Source organism: Teleopsis dalmanni, chromosome 1, assembly GCF_002237135.1.
Source record: "Teleopsis dalmanni isolate 2A chromosome 1, ASM223713v2, whole genome shotgun sequence".
Lineage (NCBI taxonomy): Eukaryota > Metazoa > Arthropoda > Insecta > Diptera > Diopsidae > Teleopsis > Teleopsis dalmanni.
This window is the reverse complement of record NC_051846.1, coordinates 189761046-189780881: the sequence shown is the minus strand read 5'-3', so window position 1 is coordinate 189780881 and position 19836 is coordinate 189761046. Positions and strand designations below refer to the sequence as shown.

The following is a 19836-nucleotide window of genomic DNA, read 5'->3' as shown; positions in this document are numbered from 1 at the left end:
CTTACTTTCTCAGTACGTTTTCCTTAAATATTTAATTTGATGTGAATATACCATAACATTACTTATCGCAAATATATATATTAAAAATCTGGTTTTGATGTGCATTATTTATATGAATAATATATGTTAAGTATTTTTAATACGAAAAAAATAAATAACACCTTTATAAAAATAAACTCATTGTTTTTACTTAATAATTTAATAATAATAATAAAATGTTTTCGTATTCCAATAGTACATTCATAGTGTCTAATTTAGGCACTTGCTCATTTATATTAATAAGTGAACATTCACATTATAATGAGCTCATTCAATTAATAGAACTTTTATAAGCTCAACTTGATAATATATCACACGAAAAAATTAAACATATAATTGATATATTATATCATTTATATACATTTTTAATATCACTTTAATTTTAGGTAATTTTCGTTGCGGTTAATTTATTTTTAAGGGTTACACTTAACATTCGTCGTCTTAAATTAGCTATTTTATTGATAATGAGCTCATTTATATAAAAGCATTTTGTATAGTATATCATGCTCATTAGTGGCTATAATGAGCAAAACCACCTAAATGAGACAGTATTAATGTGCTATAATTGATTAAATTTTTTATTGTTGTTAAAAATAAAAATTAAGAAAAATAACCATGGTATATTTTATAATAATTTTTATTTCATCAATAATAATAAATGTTTAATATTTTTTTAAATCATTTTACGGCCTTGTGCGAGTTCGAGTAAATTGATGGTAAATTGAGGAAAATAGTAAATTATGTCGTTATGGCAGCGAATGTTGGTATTTACTAGAATTTCGAGTAGGGTAAATTATATAAAAATGAGATAAATAGGTATTATCATTGTGACAATTTTATAGATGGTTAGAAAATATATAAATATTTAATAAGTACAATAAATAAATATTTATATAAGTGCAGTGCTAAAAATCCCCAAAAAATTTTAATTTACTTTACCTAAATTTATTTGAACTCGCACACGATCTATGCATGCAATGTCAATGTATAAAAGCTGTACTTTATTAGAAGTAAAAACTTTTGAAAATTAATTTAAGTGGCATCACCATTAAATCTGCGTTGGTATTTGTGTATATGATTTTCGTTTGTGTATTGGTGTCTCATATTCTTTTTTGTCAAAAGGGAACCTCGATTTGCTCGTGGTCAGGTTTCCACGGTATATTTTGTAATATATATCAATTCCGCAGAGTGGAAATTGAACGAAATTTGTACTTTGGTCAATAAACAATATTGAGGAGAGCACGAGTATTGATTTGAAAGCCGGTTAAAGATGCCTTCCAGCGATCCACTGCCGCCCAAAGAGAGTGCGCTTTTCAGAAAGCTGCTGGTAGGTTTGCCGCTTCATAACGTTGATCATGCTATAATCCACAATATTCTAAAAATAATTATTTTAAATTTATTGTGTTTTAGTTTAAAATAATTAATGTATTTATGTACACTGTTGATAATTCATTTATTATGTATGAACTGCTTTGAGGTTTTGTGGGTGTGGGACAGTGTAGTGTTTTCCAAAATGTAACCAATAAGGAAGTCTACACGTAATACTACTATTGATGAGGTTGCGTTTATTTTATATTGCTAACTTAACAATTTCTTTCAAATTCTAATAAAATTTATTTCTTAGAAAAAGATTTTTACATAACCTCAAAGTAGCGTAGTCTTATGTTAAAAATGTATATAATGACTTATTATTGTAATATATTTATGATATATTAATTGCAGAAATGTTACGAAATGAAACAGTACAAGAACTGCTTGAAATTAGCCAAGCAGATTCTATCCAATCCAAAGTACACTGAGCATGGCGAGACGCTTGCGATGAAGGGCTTGACGTTAAATGGTTTAGGTCGACGTGATGAAGCCTATAAATATGTACGCCTGGGACTACGTAATGATTTGCGTTCACATGTGTGTTGGCATGTGTATGGCTTATTGCAACGGAGTGATAAAAAGTACGATGAAGCTATTAAATGTTATCGAAATGCGTTGAAGTGGGAGAAAGATAATTTGCAAATTTTGAAGGATTTATCATTGCTGCAAATACAAATGCGAGATCTGGAAGGTTATAAGGAAACACGTCATCATCTGTTTACATTACGACCCTCGCAACATGCGTCTTGGATCGGTTTTGCAATGAGTTATCATTTGTTGGGTGACCTAGAAATGGCTAACAGTATTCTAGAAACATTTAGTCAATCCCAGCCCCCAACTGTGAGTAAAAAGTGATATGAATATTATAAATAAAAAATTTTAATATTTGTTTTTATTTATGTTGACTATTTCAAAGGAACCACATGATTACCGTCAGTCCGAATTGTTGCTTTACCAAAATCAAATATTAATTGAAGGAGGAAATCTAAATCAAGCGGTAGATCATCTAAAAAAGCATGAGGTTCATATTGTCGATAAGTTAGCAGTACAAGAAACTTTGGGTGATCTCTATATAAAATTGGAACAACACCATCTCGCAGTACCCATATTTGAACAGCTCATTAATCGTAATCCGGAAAATACATTTTACTACGAACAGTACTTCGCAGCAAACAAAATTACTACAGCAGAGGAGAAATTAGCTGCTTTTACAAAGTTTCAGGAAAATTTTAAGCGCTCCATGTGTCCGAAACGTTTACCACTTGATGTAGCCACAGACGAAGTCTTCCAAACAGTGTTAGATGATTACTTACGACAAGGTTTGCGAAAGGGTGTACCACCACTATTTGTAAATATACGTTCACTACATCGTGATCCTGAAAAGACAAAAATCATTGAAAAACTTGCGCTACAATATAATGAGAATTTAATAAGATCAGGCCATTTTTCACGCGAGGATGCGGATAAAAATTTACCCGCAGAACCGGCGTCAGCTTTGGTGTGGACTACATTGTTCTTGGCGCAACATTACGATCATAAGCGCGAAACAGAGAAAGCATTGGAATTTGTGAATGCTGCCATAGAACATACGCCTACGCTAATTGAATTATTCATAACTAAAGGTAGAATTTACAAACATGCTGGAGATGTGGTCGAAGCTTATATGTGGCTAGATGAAGCTCAGAGTATGGATACTGCCGATAGGTAAGTTAGCATAATATAATAATAATTTAGCATTGTGCTTAAATAATTGTGGTTTTTAACAGGTATATAAACTCCAAATGTGCTAAATATATGTTGCGCGCCAACATGGTGAAAGAAGCTGAGGAAATTTGCTCGAAATTTACACGTGAAGGTGTGTCTGCCATGGAAAACTTAAATGAAATGCAGTGCATGTGGTTCCAAACGGAATGTGCGATGGCATATCAACGAATGGAACGTTGGGGTGATGCACTGAAAAAATGCCACGAAGTCGATCGACATTTTCAGGAAATTATTGAAGATCAATTCGATTTTCATACTTATTGCATGCGTAAAATGACATTACGGGCTTATGTAAGCTTACTGAGATTAGAGGACGTACTTAGGCGCCATCCATTTTATTTTAAAGCTGCGCGGTGTGCTATAGAGGTAGCTTGGTCATTTCAAAGATATAATATTGTGTTTCTATTTAGTATTCTATATGTATACATCTATATTTTATTTTATTTACAGGTTTATTTGAGATTGTACGATAAACCTTTAAAATCTGAAGAAACCATTGAAGAAATCGATGTTGGTATGTTGATTTTTGTAAAAACACTTATGTGTATATGTACAGTAAAATCTCTGTTAAACTGTTAACTATAATTTTTAAACATGCAATGTTATTAGATAGCTTTAATTTGTCTTATAATGTATATTCTTTAAAACGACGTTAAGTTTCATTTGCTGAATAGATTGACTGATCTCATCATTATCCGCTTAGGAAAAGTTTTACTGTATATATAATTATTTTCATTATATTTGAAATTAATTAATTTAATTTTTTAGAGAATCTGCCTCCCTCCGAACTGAAGAAATTACGTAGCAAGCAACGCAAAGCTAAGAAAAAAGCGGAACTCGAAAGTGCGCAAGCAGCACAAGCGCAAGTAAAGCGTGAACAACATCAAAAATCGAAACAGCAAGGAAATCAGGAAACTGATCCAGAAGCACCATTATTAGATGAATTAATACCTGAAAAACTTGAGAGGCCAGATGATGCTTTAGAGAAAGCTATAGATTTTTTGAAACCACTGCAACTTTTAGCCAAAGAACGTATTGAAACGCATTTACTGGCATTTGAAGTTTATTATCGTAAAAATAAATTACTTCTTATGATACAGTCAATCAAGCGTGCGATTGCAATTGATGCAAAACATCCTGAGGTGCATACGTGTATTATTAAGTATGCACAATCATTACCGAAGTTAACAATTGATCTGAATGCCAGTGTTAAAGTTGTCGTTGACAAGGCAACCAAAGAACTGATAGGTACACAAAATGTACTCCAGCTAAACCAAGAGTTCATAGCTAAGAACAAAGATTCAATTTTGCATTTATATGAAGGCGCTAAAATAATGTACAATTTAGAACCGAATAACAGAGATGCGGCTCTCAAATTAATTACCTCTTTTGATATGAATAAAGTTACACTCGAGGTAAGATTTATTTTTAACTATATTTTATGATACTTATAGATATTTATAGTTGTGGACAGATACTTAAAATACGCCTAAAAAAGATACTTCTTCATAAAGAAATAATGTGGTTAAATGTAACAGTTTTTGTTTTCTTATTGTCTGTCAATCTTATTGTCTTATTTTGGGGTTCAAAAAGGAAGATCTCGTGTAAAATATACAGAATGAATGAATGTTACTACACTCAATGGCGTTATTGTCGATTAATTTAAGTTCGGTGATGGAAATACTTTTGTATTTATAAAGAATTCTAATTAATCTATAGCACTTATAGTATTTATTGGGTTAAAAAGTGATCTTTAAATTATTAAGGATTACGGTAAAGGAACTTCACTACTATAGTCCACCACTACTATAAGATGTACTTCATTACTATTATGGGACAATAAAAAGTTATATACTAAAAAATAGCTGAAACCGGTTTTACTAGGTTTCTTTTTTTTTGTTGCATTCTTGTCTTTCTTCACTGAAATCCCATATATCAATAGTAAGAACATGGTTTGATTTGAGTTTAGTTATAGAAATAGTTTTATAGTTGGAAAAAATTCTAATGGGGCTGTTTAACACATTATCTTGTTTTGGGTTACAAAAGTAAAGATCTGTCAAATATATAAGATTAGAGTAAAGGGTCTCTGTTACTCTGTTACTATACTATATGAGTTGCATTGATCAATGAATTTATTGGAATTTAATAATTAAAGTACTTTTATAATTGAAAATAATTTAAATGGGGCTATTGATCCTCAAACGAAGTGCTCAGACCTCTGAAACAGCTACATGAACTTCTGAACGAGCGTATGACAAGGAGAGCAAAGGAAAGGTCCTTTCCTTTGTGTACACTGAAAATGTTATATCCCTTAGCCGAAAGAACTGTAGAATGTTAATTGGTGTATTGACAGGTCACAGTTTGGTCGCATCATATGCGTACACGCTAAACTTAAATCGCAACGATGCTTATAAGAAATGCAACGAGCCGGATGTAAAGGAAACTCTGTATCATCTGCTCTGTAACTCTTTGGCTTATTCTAGAACTTGACAAAAATACTTGGGGGCTGTTAGTTTTACAGGACTTGAGCACATGCTTTAAATTGCTGTTAAACTCTTAAAACAACTCGCTGATAGGTTAGGTTAGGCTATACTAGCGATCTCTGGTAGATCCACTTAGGCCTAATGGTCCATTTTGTTGCCGTATATATAGGAAAAAAGAATTCCCTGATAACACGCGCATCCTTAGTGATGCCTACTGTCCCAAGCAATAAGATTCTGATCTGGTATTGTAAGAACCTTAATGGTCTATGCGTGGCCTTTTTGGCTTGCCAGCATAACCTAACATATTGATTCACAAAGCTAAAGATTTTTTTCTAAATTCTACTTTAAATCAATTATTTACTTTAATCATTTTATTTAAATCATACATTTAATTAATAATTTTTTCTTTGTTTAGGTTGCTTCCAAGATATACAAATCGCTGTGCGATGGTTTGTTTGGTAGTTGTGAATCTGAACTAGCGAACTACAAGGAAGCATGTCAAAAACGTTTCAAGTATGCACGCCTATTTAAGGATAATGTAGATAATTCTCCAACTGAGAATCATGTGGATAGCAAAGCGAAGAGTGATGAAAAGACTGCAGATTTGTAATACATGCAAAATAATCTGCACACACAATACAATAACAACAAAAAATCCACGAATACTATTAACAACTTAAACAATTACATTAATTACAATAATTAAGAAACTAGACCTACACTGAAACAATAACTACAACTGCTACTATGCAATAAGAATGTCAATGGTTAATTACTATAATATATGTAAGCTTTATTGCTGAACTCTATCTGTTTCGTATTACAATTTTTTAGTATAAAAGAATAAAAACAAATGATTAATTTAAAGATAAAAACAAAAACAAAAACAAAAAGAAGAAACACTTTAAATGAAACAAAGAAAGTATAGAAAACAAAACAAATATCAGCACTTCTGCGAAGTTATCAAATATGTTAATTGTACGAGAAAAAAAATACAAATTTTGCATACTAATTTTAACTCAAGATTCATATATATTATAAAAATAATTTATAATTTTTTTAACTCAAAAGCAAAAATTATATTATATACTTTATTATTTAAGTTCTCAGTTTGTTTAATTTTGTGTATAATTCGTATTTTATATGCGTTAATAAAACAGAAGTCAAGAGTCAAGAGAGTCGAGTCAAAGGAGTTGTAATTACTCAAAACAGTCGAGACAGAAAATAGAAAATTATACATTAAAATATTTAAATATGATATAAAAAAACAAAAAAAAATTAAATAAAATGAGTTAAGTCTTTAAGTGACATCATTATGAGTTTGTTTTTTTTTTTTCATTGTGCATGCTTTAATTAAATTTATTAAATCAATCCAAGTGATTCATTTGTGGTAGGAAACTGCATTGGTCCATATTCATAATGGCATTTTGTGAAAATGCAATAAAACTCTATCTATAATATAACTCTATAAATCTTTTGTACGTTAACTTTTTGTAGTTATAATTTATGTAGTTTATGGTAATTGTATTTGTTTAAGTTGTGATTTTCATCATAGAGCATAGTTAATTAACAAACAACAATATTTGTGTGTGATTCTCGCATATATAAAGAACAAACTCAATGGAATGTTTTTTTTATAGAATTAAATGAAGTTTCAGTTTTGAAAAGTCAAACTCAAAGTAAAGATAAAAGCAAAAGTAAAAGTAACTAGAAATGTTGTAACGTTGTAATCAAATACGATTCCAATGAGTGTACATACAAACAAATACAAACACAAACATTATTAAAAACAAAAACAAAAACTCATTAAAACTTACTAACATGGCTAAAAAGTGTGTTAAGCGAATTGCTAACTTATTTTAATACAAATACCAATTTTATGTTCATTGTTTTATTAACGAGATATTTTATTTTTAATTATAATTTGCTGTCAGGTTTAAGTATCAAAAACCATAAAAATAAAAAATAAATGCAATAAAATCAATGTTTTAATACCTAAAAAAAAAAAACAAAAAGTTTTAATATTTTATGCTTTGCTTCTTGTCCCACACATGCGCGGCGTCGCCTTAACATTCTAGGGGCTTTCTTTTTTTAAGGATCTTTGCGAACTTCAGAATCTCATCGTAAGCTTTGCCAAAGGTTTTAGATGGTTTTAACCCTTGGGTTTTTATTAATTCCATAGCACAATGAGCCTATAGACCTAAGTGGATCCTCTTGGGATCGCCGGTATAACCTAAACTATTAAAATAAGTTAGAAGAATAGTGTTTCTTAACATTTGATGTGTTATGGTACACTAAAAGCTTCAAAAAATTCCAATCTCGCCACTATATAACATACAAAAGGAGTTATGTTTGGAATCAAGAATTATTACAAAAAAAAGGTATTTTATTTGAAAATTTATCTTTTTTCGAACGATGAAAGAGAAAGTACATCTTTCATTTTTCTTTACTTCTGAGACTATCTGTTCACCTTTCTTCCAAAGTAAATAATGTCAATTTAGGACGTGTGCGAGTTAGGCTAAGTTGATGCTAAGCCAAATGGGAGATTTTTTGCACTGCACACATTTTACCATTTATCAACACGTATCGACAAATCACTACATTATCGGCACAACTTAAAATTTCCCTCATTTAGAACGCAACTTAGCCTAACTCGCACACGACCTTAGTTGTAATTCTAAAAAAACCCCATTCAATAATCAAATTACTTACCTGTTGGACGTACGCCCTACGACGAGCAACATTGAGCTAGAGGTATATAGATACATTGTCTGTTGAAAGTATCTTACATATATAATTAGAAAAAAAAAAAACAGGTTGAAGATTTCGCCACAATTCTTTTTCTGTAAGTTGACAATGTTGTGCTATTTTAGAATGGAAGATTTGAGCTCGAACTCTAAGGTGTTATTCTTTTGTAATAATACTATTGGTTAGTCTTAGATGGCAAAAAATCTATTGTTTTGCATTAGGTTTTAACATAAAAGTCAATAAATGTGATCGATCATTCACCATGGTTTCAGAATCGACCGTGTCTAGCATCCAAAACTCAGTTTCTTAACAGGTCTCCGCTTAACATCTTCCACCAAGAATGACGTATGACCCATGCAGTAAGTACTCTGCATCTCAATTGATATAAGAATATAGTCATGTGCTGAATAGAAATTTGTCACGCATAAACACAGCTATTCCAAATGTTCGCCCAAATTGCAGCTCTACCCCCACTCTCCTGATGTCGCTCATCTTTTTTCAACTCATTTGCACCACTACATACACAAACCCCCGTCCAATCGAACTTAAAACCCATTCCATTGAATTGGCTAGGTTTCTTCGTCTGGAGTCGGGTTGATTTCAATTTAAACCTTATTCATTCTCAATATATCCCTTCTACCCATCCTTCCCATCAAGCATCATCCATTCACACCTGAAACCATGTATTTTTTTTTATAAGATTCTTTCTGAATTAAGATCCCAGCTGGTTACAACAACAACAATCACTGAAAACTACTTGTCCAGAAGGACTACCAAGGATTGCTTAAGCCATCGAAAGAAAAATAGCTAAATATATGATCGTTGACATTTATGGAAGTTTTATGTTTTACCCACAAAATATGCAGGCTCGGTCAGATTGTTTCTGGTATTGAACAAAACCCTGTTTCCATGGAAGATAATCTTTACTTTTGGAACTGTTCTGTGCACCAACTCAATCAAGCTCTCCTCTCATTCGAGTCTTCTTTTTTTCGATCAATCACTTAGTGGAATGTGTTGCGAAACGATTGTAAGTATAAAATAATATTTGCAGAATGAATTGAAGGCAATATTACATACTTTAATTAACGTTCCAAAAATATGTCGATGAATTCTTCTTAATTCAATAAGTTGGGACATACTATATTAGTGACAGAGTCTAGAGTTTTTAACGTGATTACATGCTGTGAAGGCATTTCATCATTGTGTTCTTAATTCATGTACCGGAATAATGCGCAATTAAATGCTGGTATCGATTGAAGTTATAGGTTTGGACATAGTTTCCTCCTTGATGAGGACCGAGGCCTACCAAACACCTCTACTAGTCTTTTTGTCACAGTACTCAGTTGAAAAATGCAACTCCACATCGAATGAAAGTAAATGAATACCACCATTTTACCCATATATATATATATATGTGTTTTCAACCACGGGTATGTCCCCTAGGACATTTCTTTTAAGGAGTCAACCTCTGTAGGCCAATACAGCCGAAGCTGCGGGTTCTACCAATGGTAATATCAAATTTACATCTCCAGTCGAGCGTCACAAGTAAAACTCAACAGTATTGGGTGGTGACTTCTGAATTTTAGTCGCCTCAATTGAGCCCCAGACAATTTTATTGTGAGTTTTTGTTGTTGTAAAACTTTTGTGTGGTGTCACGACGAGTTCGAATCTTATAGCCTAAGTGCACAAATTTCGTTTAGTATTCACATATTATATGATTTTAACTTGGTAATAATTTCATGCTTAATAAGTACTGTTACATCAGCGTAAAAGTTATTGTATATTTTCGAGTTTAAGAACTTATATTATATATATTATATTATATCTTCTCCACGAAATAATTCATAAATAGTTCAAAATATCTATGATCTAAGGATTTCTCTATTTACAATAATTATTTTTTTAATAACCAATTAAGCAATTAGTAAGAATTACTTATTATTATATTCACAAAATATCAAATAAATATATTAACATCACTTCTCAAGCCGCTGTGTGGTACTTTTCATCTAATTGATATTACAGGCTCTATTCTCCACTAAAAAGGTTAGAGACATAGGATATTACAAATTCTATTAGTTTAAGTTTCCTGTATTTAAGAATTCTTTCATTTATTTCCTTTCTTTATATTCAAACAATTACAGAAACTTTTACTTTTACTTAATTGTACAATATTTACATTAAAGTTCCAAAACAAAATTAAACTGGCAATCCAGAAACGCACTTTCTGTTTGTATTCCACTAGAATAAATTCCTTAAATCCGAAAGCTTCCACATAATTTTATTCAATATCCATTTTTGAAACGATATTTTCAAGCTTATCTGGTGTACATACTTTCGTTTTGGTGTTGATAGTCTTGGATTTTGAAAGTGGAACGCCAGGAGCGCTGCCTAGATAACTTGCTTGCCCAACTGTGTTATACACGCTAAGTGCTTGAGCTACCATTGATGATACATCTCCTGGATTTGATGGAAGTATTAAAGTATTGCTGGTTTTGGCTAAATTTTTAAATGCTGTGATATACTGCTCGGCCAATGTTAGTGACGCGGCATTCTTTCCATCCATATCCGCTAAGGATTTAGCAATAATTTGTAAGCCACGAGCTCTAGCATCGGCCACAGCTAACATTGCAGCAGCTTCACCACTAGCTTTGTTAATATGCTCCTGACGTTCTGCTTCAGATGCTAAGATTCTTGCCTTTCTTTTACCCTCAGCTATATTGATATCAGCTTCACGTGCACCTTCAGACTCTAAAATAGCAGCACGTTTACGCCTTTCCGCCTCGACTTGCATTTGCATTGCTTCATGTACTCGTGTTGGCAAACGTATATCACGGATTTCATAACGTAAACAAGCAATACCCCATGCTTCACTAGCTTTATTGATGGAGTCCACAATGCTAATATTCAGCGACTCTCTTTCTCGGAAAACTTTATCTAGTGACATTTTACCCAATTCGGAACGCATAGTGGTTTGTGCGAGTTGTGTTATAGCAAATTCTGGATCTTCAACACCATACGAAGCTCGGTAAGGATCTATGATACGCAAATAGAGTACACCATCTATGCTTAAAGTTACATTGTCTGATGTAATGGCGCTTTGTTTTGGTACGTCTATTGCTATTTCTTTCAGACTTTGCACATATTTTATTTTATCGATAAGAGGAACTAAAATGTTAAGGCCAGGATCCATTATTCTATGAAATCGTCCCATACGTTCAACAATCCATGCCTCTTGCTGTGGCACAAACATAACGATGGTGTTTATTGGCGTGGAAGATCGTGCTCTTGTGTGGTGTGTTGTGTGTTGACGACTCAACAGCACACCAATTTTTTCGGTGAATCGTTTATTTCCAGCGAATGTGCGTAACATATTGACTTGTCCCTGTAATTTATAAATTTATATTATTTACTAATAGACTTTTGTGTCAATTTACAATAATTTATGTAAAAAACTGCTGCTTAAAGCTGCACATGAAACAAAGCACTTTACACAGATTCCAATAAAAAATCAGCTGCGTGTCAATATGCTTCATGCCGGCGACCAATGCACGGTTGCATTGCAAAATAAACTTTAGCTTTTGTGGATCGTATGTGGAAGGCATTTATGAAAATTTTAGTAATTGTAATAAATTGTAATAATATTGTAGTAGTAATAAAATTTATTATAAAAATTTTATTGCAACAATTTTTTTATACAAATAGTGAGTATTTAGATGTTGGTCATTAACTCGTTATTGTAAATTCACAAAAACATATATTCATAAAATTCTATCGATAACTTTATTGAGTCACCGAAAACGTTTGAATACGTATACCTTTTAATAAAAAAATAATTTAATATACATTTTCCTTCTTAAAAAAATTCATATTTTTGTTAAAGATATCACACAGGAAATATGTTGCACATAGAACAGTATTTTGACATACATATGAGGATTTTTCACAATTGTATATTTATATTTTATCTAATGACATACATATATATAAGATACGATTTAAAGATAAATTCATAGGTTACTGCAACCTACGATAATAAAATTTTATTGATATTTCTAATAGTTTTGGTAACGTAATATTCGGGTACGTATGGTGGGTTAGTGCCTTAGTTATTGAGTCCAATATTATAAGTACCTTAAATATCAGCTTATAACCAATTCAATGCTTTCCGCCTACTGAAAAGAAAAGTTTGGACCTGAAATACCGATGTTTCTTATGTGCTATAATGATAGAGTCAATTTTGATGGAATTTAAAAATAGAATGTGAATTGTTTTTAAATTATTGATGCAAAGTATGCCATTATCACATAAAATATTAAATCAGGCAGTGGTAGTTTTTCTCACTAGGCATGAAATTAAGTGAATTTCTTCTAAGAATTTCTACTAAGAAATAATCTTAGTGGGGTTCCAAACAAAAATTTTACAAATAACTGATTGATTTGAAGAGAATATAAGTGAAGACAGCTTTGTTTATGAACAATTAATTACTATGTGAGATTTCTGCACACGATTCGACTCGGATACAGACTTGACGGTTGTTTAAGTACTTAATCAGATTCGGAGCGAAGCATAAATACTCGATGAGTCCGAGTACTCTATTAGTATTCTATGAGTTCAAATTTTTAAAAGTAAATTTAATTTCGAAAAACTTTAAAAAGGGACATGGATTTGTAGCAAATTAAAAAATATACTGAAAAGACACTTTCAGACTGCAGATTTTGCTATATATAAGCACCTTCTTAATAGTGTTAAGCAATACCTACGCCTTCCCTATTTGGTCTGCAATCTTTTGAGCGGAAATTTCTTCGGTATTGCACCATCTATAAGCTCAAACTTAACGGCAAGCACTTCTCCATCTCTGTCCTTTACGACAATGCCAAGATCACTTGCATTGACGAGTACCTTTTGACACTCGCTCGTAGGTACCTCACCCGGCTCCACGACCTCCCCTCCTGACGTCCTTATTCCTATAAACCTTCCTGAAGATCTTGTTCTAGCCTTGCGCTTTAAACCTCTCCAATACCTGTCCCACTACCTCGATGAGTGGGACCGTAACCTCTACTCGATTCCCTTATATAACCGCGGCTTTTGTGACCCCAGTCACAAAGTTTACCGCTAACCTCGTCCCCGCTCATCTGCTCTAACCCTACCCCCTTCTTCATAACCCAATTTCCCTAATGTACGCCCTTGCTTTCTGGCTTAGATAAATCTAGCTCGCTAGGTACTAAGTCTATTTTTTTCTTTTTTCTCCCCTGATTACTGGAATGAAGTTTTCACAATGCTGTAGAAATCTACTCCATTCATTCCTAAGAGGTGGTTTAGTGGGTTCAAGTCTCGCACGGTGGCTTTCGATGCTTCCACCTACTGTCAAAACAAAAAAAAAAAATTAAGCAGTGACAGAGTTTATCATTTTTCTCTTCTTTATCTGATCTATAACTACGACAAGTTTTTTTTTCCAAGTTTCAATATGAGCTTGGCCAATATGTCTATGAGAGAGTGTCTTGTTTATACAGATGTATTGGTGAAAGTGCCAGCTAACAGCTTTTAAAACGTTAACAAGAAAAACAAAATACCCAAATTACCAGCTAATAGCACTAAAAAGGGAACAAAAAAGGGAAATTTTTCTGTATAAATAATTCCATAATACAATATATTTTCTATTATATTATTTTAATGTGAATATTTACTTCACAATATAAAAACAATTTTTAATTTTTAGATTGGTTGGTCTATAATTAAATGTATTCACTAATAACAGTTTTTAAATGTGCACTTTATTTAATTGCTAATGAATTTTAAAAGAATATGCAAAATTTTTGGTATAATAATTTTATTTTTTTTTTCAACTCAAGTTGAACTTAGCGTATTTTTGCTTGTAAAATAAACTTTGTAATTTGCAAAGTAGTTAAAAATTCTGTAAAGTTCGGAGTAATAATATCGAACTAATATTTTAATTCAAAATTGGTGAAAGTTTATAAAGGTCAAGTATACACGCACCATTACCATTTCCAAATATCGTTCAATTGAAGAGTTTAAACTTTAAAATTCCGTTTACCCAGGGCCATAGAATGCATGTCAAGCCATAATTGACTTTCCACAAGTACAAAAAGTTCGGTCTCGGAAAATTTGTGCTTGCTAAGTTGGAAGTGTGCCATAACAGTGTGATGTGAAACAATGAGTTATTATAGACGAAAATTAAAATTAAATTACATTTTCTGATCAATAATAAATGATAAAATTGCTTGCCATTTCAATTACACTAGTAAGCAAATATTTAATTAAAAAATGAAATAATAAGATGTGTATATAAGGTCTGTTCCATGAGCTCCTCGTAGTACAACTCAAGTAAAACACAAGTTAACTACAAAATGAGAGCGTGACACAATTAAAGTGCCAAATTACGCTCTTTACACAGATTTTCATGAAACAGCTTTGTGTAAAGTTTGGTGAGAACAACAGTGCCGCGCAAATAAACAACACAAAAATTTAAATTCAAATCAAAACAGCTGATTCACACATCACACAAAGTGTGACTACGAGTAAAGTCAGTGTAGCATTTTCAAATTTTGACAGAGATGTTATACTCTCTCAGATGTTCTCATTTACTCGAAAATTAGCTGGTGGAACGTACTTGTGTATACACAGTTCTACTCAAAGTTAGTACGAGTAGCACGTGGAACAAATCTATTATATAAAATGTTCTCATATCAAAAGTCAGAGTTGTTATTTCTAAATATATAAGTCTCCCTTAATCTGACTTTATCATCCAATTTGTGAACTATGTCCTTTTGGAAATAGATAAGTGTTTTTAGACTAAATATTCTTGGCCTCATTCCTCACATTTAGAATTGAAATGGTAGAAAAAGATCCAGAAAGAATGAGATCCTTTATGGTTCTTAATAAACCGCAGGAAAAGGTCAGCTCTACAAAAAACTACAGTGTCATAATGATAGATCAAAGCCACTTTTCCAGAAAAAGCAATTGGAAGTCGTTATGCTTCAATAATAAATACACATAAGCATAAATGTAGTCTTTGGAAGTATTTAGTGGTGGAGCTTCAATTTCTCAAGTCACTTAACCGGTTACGTACCTGATAATATTCAATTTGTGGTTATTATTAGGAGGATTTTTATATCCTTTTAACTTTCTTCATAGCAAAGAAGATACAAATTAGTTTAGATTTAAACGACAGAGATGTTATAGTAAAAATTATGTTTAGTGATTAAGTGGGTTTCAGCCCCTAAAGTCACTACCTGGTTACGTGCCTGATAGCATTATTTCCATCATAAGTAATTTTAAATACACTTTACTTTGGGGCTACTGCTAGGAGGACATAAAAATCCTAACCTAACAAAAAAGTTTTAAATGACAGAGATGTTATCGTAAAAACTATTTTTAGTGATTATACGAGTATGTACCCGCAAGTCAAATATATTTAATAATTTTCTCTTATATTAATATGTGCTTTAAATTTATGACAAAATTTAAATGTCGTAAATTTCCTATGTTGTCCAGTGTAATTATGCAACATTTGTTCATAAAGCCCACACAATGTCAATGTATGTATAACAATTATTGCACTACAGCCCACCGTACCAGCCCAGGATTTTGCAATGTACATACGAGTATTCATAATGAAGTGCTCATTCATATATCAATCTGCAGCAATTAGCTTCATAATGGCCAATCGCTACATCTCATCTCTCATCTCTCATCATCTCATTTGAGCTCATTATCATCATTATGCATTGTCGCATGATGTTATCACTCGGAGGGAACATCTGTAATATATAAAGTTTATGCCGCCCAAATGTCTTTATCAGTCGCTTACGGGATTGCGAAATGTTTTACTTAACGTTGGTGTACGCAAGTGTCAAACTGTCAACATACGAGTGAGCACTTGGTCTGGTAATGTACCGAATTAATTGCGATTGATGCAATTAAAAAGTTCAAGTGCAATAAAATTTAATGGCTGCGTTAAATAAGTTCATTAATAAACATGATTTAAAATAAAGTAGCTATGTTCATTGGCACATTAAAATATTTTATTCTCTACGATACTACGGTGCGGTATGATATCCTCCTCATTAAAGTCTTATTTATGTTAAGGATTATGGTACCGAGAGTAGTTTTTTTCCTCGTTGGGAATGATACGCAGATATTCGTATGGATGCGGTTTAAAGAAACATGTGCAATGCACATTAAATTATTTAAATTCAAACTTTTAGTGATAATAGTTACTTTATTTAATTAATTTTATCGAGCTTCAAAGTTTTTGCGAATCTCGAAACAATTGATTTGCGCTAAAAGCATTTAATTTTGTATCTGATAGCCTCAATCCAAATACTTTGGTTGTCTTTTTTTTATTTCATTTTTACTTTTATTTTTAATCTGCTTACTTTTTATTTCAAATTGTGTTTAAATTATTTTCATCATTTCTCCATTTTGTAGTTTTTTTTTTTCATTTGCTTGATTATTGTATTAAGGCAAATCCAAGTACTCTGAGAAAGTGTGCAGCTGCTCAAGACAATGACGGGTAACGAATTTAAGGCTAAGTTGTTGTCTAATCTCCATGGATTCTGTAATAGTTTTATTTTTCTTATTCCACGAAGGACATTAAGTAGAAAAAATTAGTTAATTTAATTTAAAATAAAATCGAATACACAAAATATGTAAAGTAGATATAACAATAGACTGTGTACGGAGTGTGATCAATAAGTAACGAGAATTTTAAAGTTGTGTGTATTGCACAATTTTTTGTATTGGTTGCACTGTCAATAATATAAGTGTTAACTATCGGACAATTGCTATGTTAGTTTGTTTCCCGGATGAATGGGCGAGTACATTTAACAATAGACTGTGTACGGGATGTGACCAAAAAGTAACGAGAATTTTAAAATGGTATGTATATACTTTGTTTATTGAGTTATAGTCTTTTTTTGTATTGGTTGCACTGTCAATAATATAAGTGTTAACTAACAGACAACTGCGGTATTAGTTTGTTTTCCGGACGAATGGGCGAGTAGATTTAACAATAGACTTTGTACGGGGTGTGATCAATAAGTAACGAGAATTTTAAAATTGTATGTATCGTACTTAGTTTTGTATTGGTTGCACTGTCAATAATATAAATATTAACTATGCGATGTTAGTTTGCTTTTCAGGCAAATGGACGAGATGGTCATCTATGTGTTTAGCGATATTTTGTGTGCCCGAATTTTAAAATTATGTTTATTGCTCCATGTTTATCGAGTCAAGTTTTTTTACGTATTGGTAGCACTAAAAGTAACGTACGTCTTAATTAAAACACAGCTGCGGTGCTACTTTTTTTGTTAAGGGAATGGGTAAGACGTACATTAGTGTATTCTTGCCTTCGTAGGGAACAGTGCAAAGATAGTAAATGTACCGTAAAGTTTGAAATCAATCCAAAAAAAAGTTAGGATATTATACAAGTAGTGAGTCTCTTTAAGCACCTGCTGTTGAAACAAAAATATGGAACAAAACAAAATATTTTTATTTAACATACTCTAAAGGATACCCTTAGTGGTAATACCATGCTTTGGCAACTGCCACGTAGATTTCAGGGGTATCAATTTCATATTTAACGGGTGGTGATGAAGTTAAAACATTCGGAAGTTGCTTTATCATATTTTGCAGTTGAAATATTAAAGGCTCTATCAAGCAGTATATGCAAAAGGCATTGTATGCTAGCTGGAAATAGTATAGAACAAAATCCCACCTCGTGCTAAGTTTTCTTAAGTAAAGAATGCAATGAGAGAGAATTTGCTGCAAAAGTTGAAAGATCACTTTCATTTTGAAAGTTGAAAGTTGATCTATCACTTCTTTCTATATAACTTTTTGAAATTTCTATTTCTACTTTCTGGTAAGCTTAAAGAAAAATGTTCAAAATTATACCACAAAATTGATTTGGTAGTCTCATATCAAAAGTTTTTATTTAGAAAGGTTCGAACAGTAATTAAGAAACAACAACAAAAATTTTAGTTAATTTATTGCTATTTGGCTGACTATACAACTGTGTTTTCAGTGTTGCCAAATATCATCATCACTGATCTTAAGAAATATTCGAATTCGAATAAAAATTTGTAAATAAAAACTAAATAGAAATAAAACTTTTTAATGTTAATTTTTTTTTTGTCGAATATGATGCGTCTTATGATGTAAAAAAAACTATTTAGTAGGGTTCGAATAGTAATGAAAAAACAACAACAAAAAATTTAGTAAATTTATTCAAATTTGGCTGACCATACAACGGTATTCTGAGTATTGCCAAGCACTCATTATCAGTGATCTTAAGAAATATTCGAATTCGTATAAAAATTCGAAATACTCTTCGAACCTTTTTAAATAATTTCTTTTCGTTATAAGATACACCACATCCGACAAAAAAAAAATAACATTAAAAGTCTTATTTTTTATTTAAAAATTTTGGTTTATTTTAAGCAGAATATAATGTATTTAATAAAAAAATTAATATTAATAGAAATATATTTAAGGACATTTAAGATTAGAAGTATTGTAATTGACACTTTCTTGAACTCAATTAAAATCTAAACCTCTCAAATTAATACTTCATGATAAAATTTAATCACAAACATAATACTTCAAAGCTGCCTGCATTTGTAACTTCCCTTAAAGCAAACTATAAAATCTTAAGTAAAACTTGTGGCTTACATCCTTTCATCCATCTTAATTATAAATCATCTCACAGTTGCCAGCCTGTCTATATCCAAAGTGATATCTACATCATCTGTTATCTAACGAGTTCATATGTAAACTTCAAATACAGAAATTCGGAAATGTCCGAGCAAATGTGTCCGTCACTATTGATATTTGTGTTTATAATCAACAAAACTCGTACAAGGAGCAAACAATCTACCTGAAATATCACAAAACGCACTACCCACTACGCACCAATGTGTATGTAGGTCGTACCTGTGCGGACGAAGGAAGTTGTTGACGTTACTATTCCAACCACTCCACTTAAGTACGAGTATAAACAAGTTATTCACAACTAAAGTTGTTTTTATGTCTCGGTTGAATGCATCAAGTATTTTGATTTGTAAAGCCAAACATATGCATGCCTGACTTCGCATATCTGGGTATTCAAGAAACCTTCCATAGTCACATAGCCACCAGCTACCAGATACCACTATCCTTCTGCACATACTATACGCATACACTCATTCATATCCGTGAGCTTTGTGTACATCCTTAACCAGTCACACATACTTAATCGAAAGTGTGCATATAAATAATGCACAGACTTGCGTAAATAAGACATTTTTTGCGGCGTCTTTTATCCTTCATTACAGTAGAATGATTCATTGTTATCATTTGCTTATCCAGAAACGAGAACTTGGGTTAAGTGACGTTAAACAAATGTGTGAGATTTCCATGGGAGTCAAAATGG

At 31.9% G+C, this 19836-nt stretch overlaps 2 protein-coding genes across 3 annotated transcripts; one reads left to right on the top strand and one right to left on the bottom strand.

The window, feature by feature from the left end:
• Positions 1-1121: 1121 nt before the first annotated feature.
• On the top strand, positions 1122-6333 carry LOC119670869 (N-alpha-acetyltransferase 16, NatA auxiliary subunit). The gene is made up of 7 exons (XM_038081294.1): positions 1122-1366; positions 1762-2250; positions 2327-3114; positions 3177-3540; positions 3625-3688; positions 3943-4589; positions 6073-6333. Exons 1-7 carry the CDS (start codon positions 1310-1312, stop codon positions 6265-6267), a joined length of 2604 nt encoding a protein of 867 aa, XP_037937222.1. The 5' UTR covers positions 1122-1309; the 3' UTR covers positions 6268-6333.
• Positions 6334-10494: 4161 nt separating this feature from the next.
• Positions 10495-12274, bottom strand: LOC119670868 (stomatin-like protein 2, mitochondrial). Of its 2 annotated transcripts, none has more exons than XM_038081292.1 (2): positions 12224-12274; positions 10495-11790 (listed from the first exon to the last, which is right to left on the bottom strand). In XM_038081292.1, exon 2 carries the CDS (start codon positions 11776-11778, stop codon positions 10687-10689), a length of 1092 nt encoding a protein of 363 aa, XP_037937220.1. In that variant the 5' UTR covers positions 11779-11790; positions 12224-12274; the 3' UTR covers positions 10495-10686. The 2 variants fall into 2 exon arrangements, with proteins under 2 accessions (XP_037937220.1, XP_037937221.1); XM_038081293.1 differs by lacking the exon at positions 12224-12274 and adding an exon at positions 11843-11912.
• Between the last annotated feature and the right edge of the window lie 7562 nt (positions 12275-19836).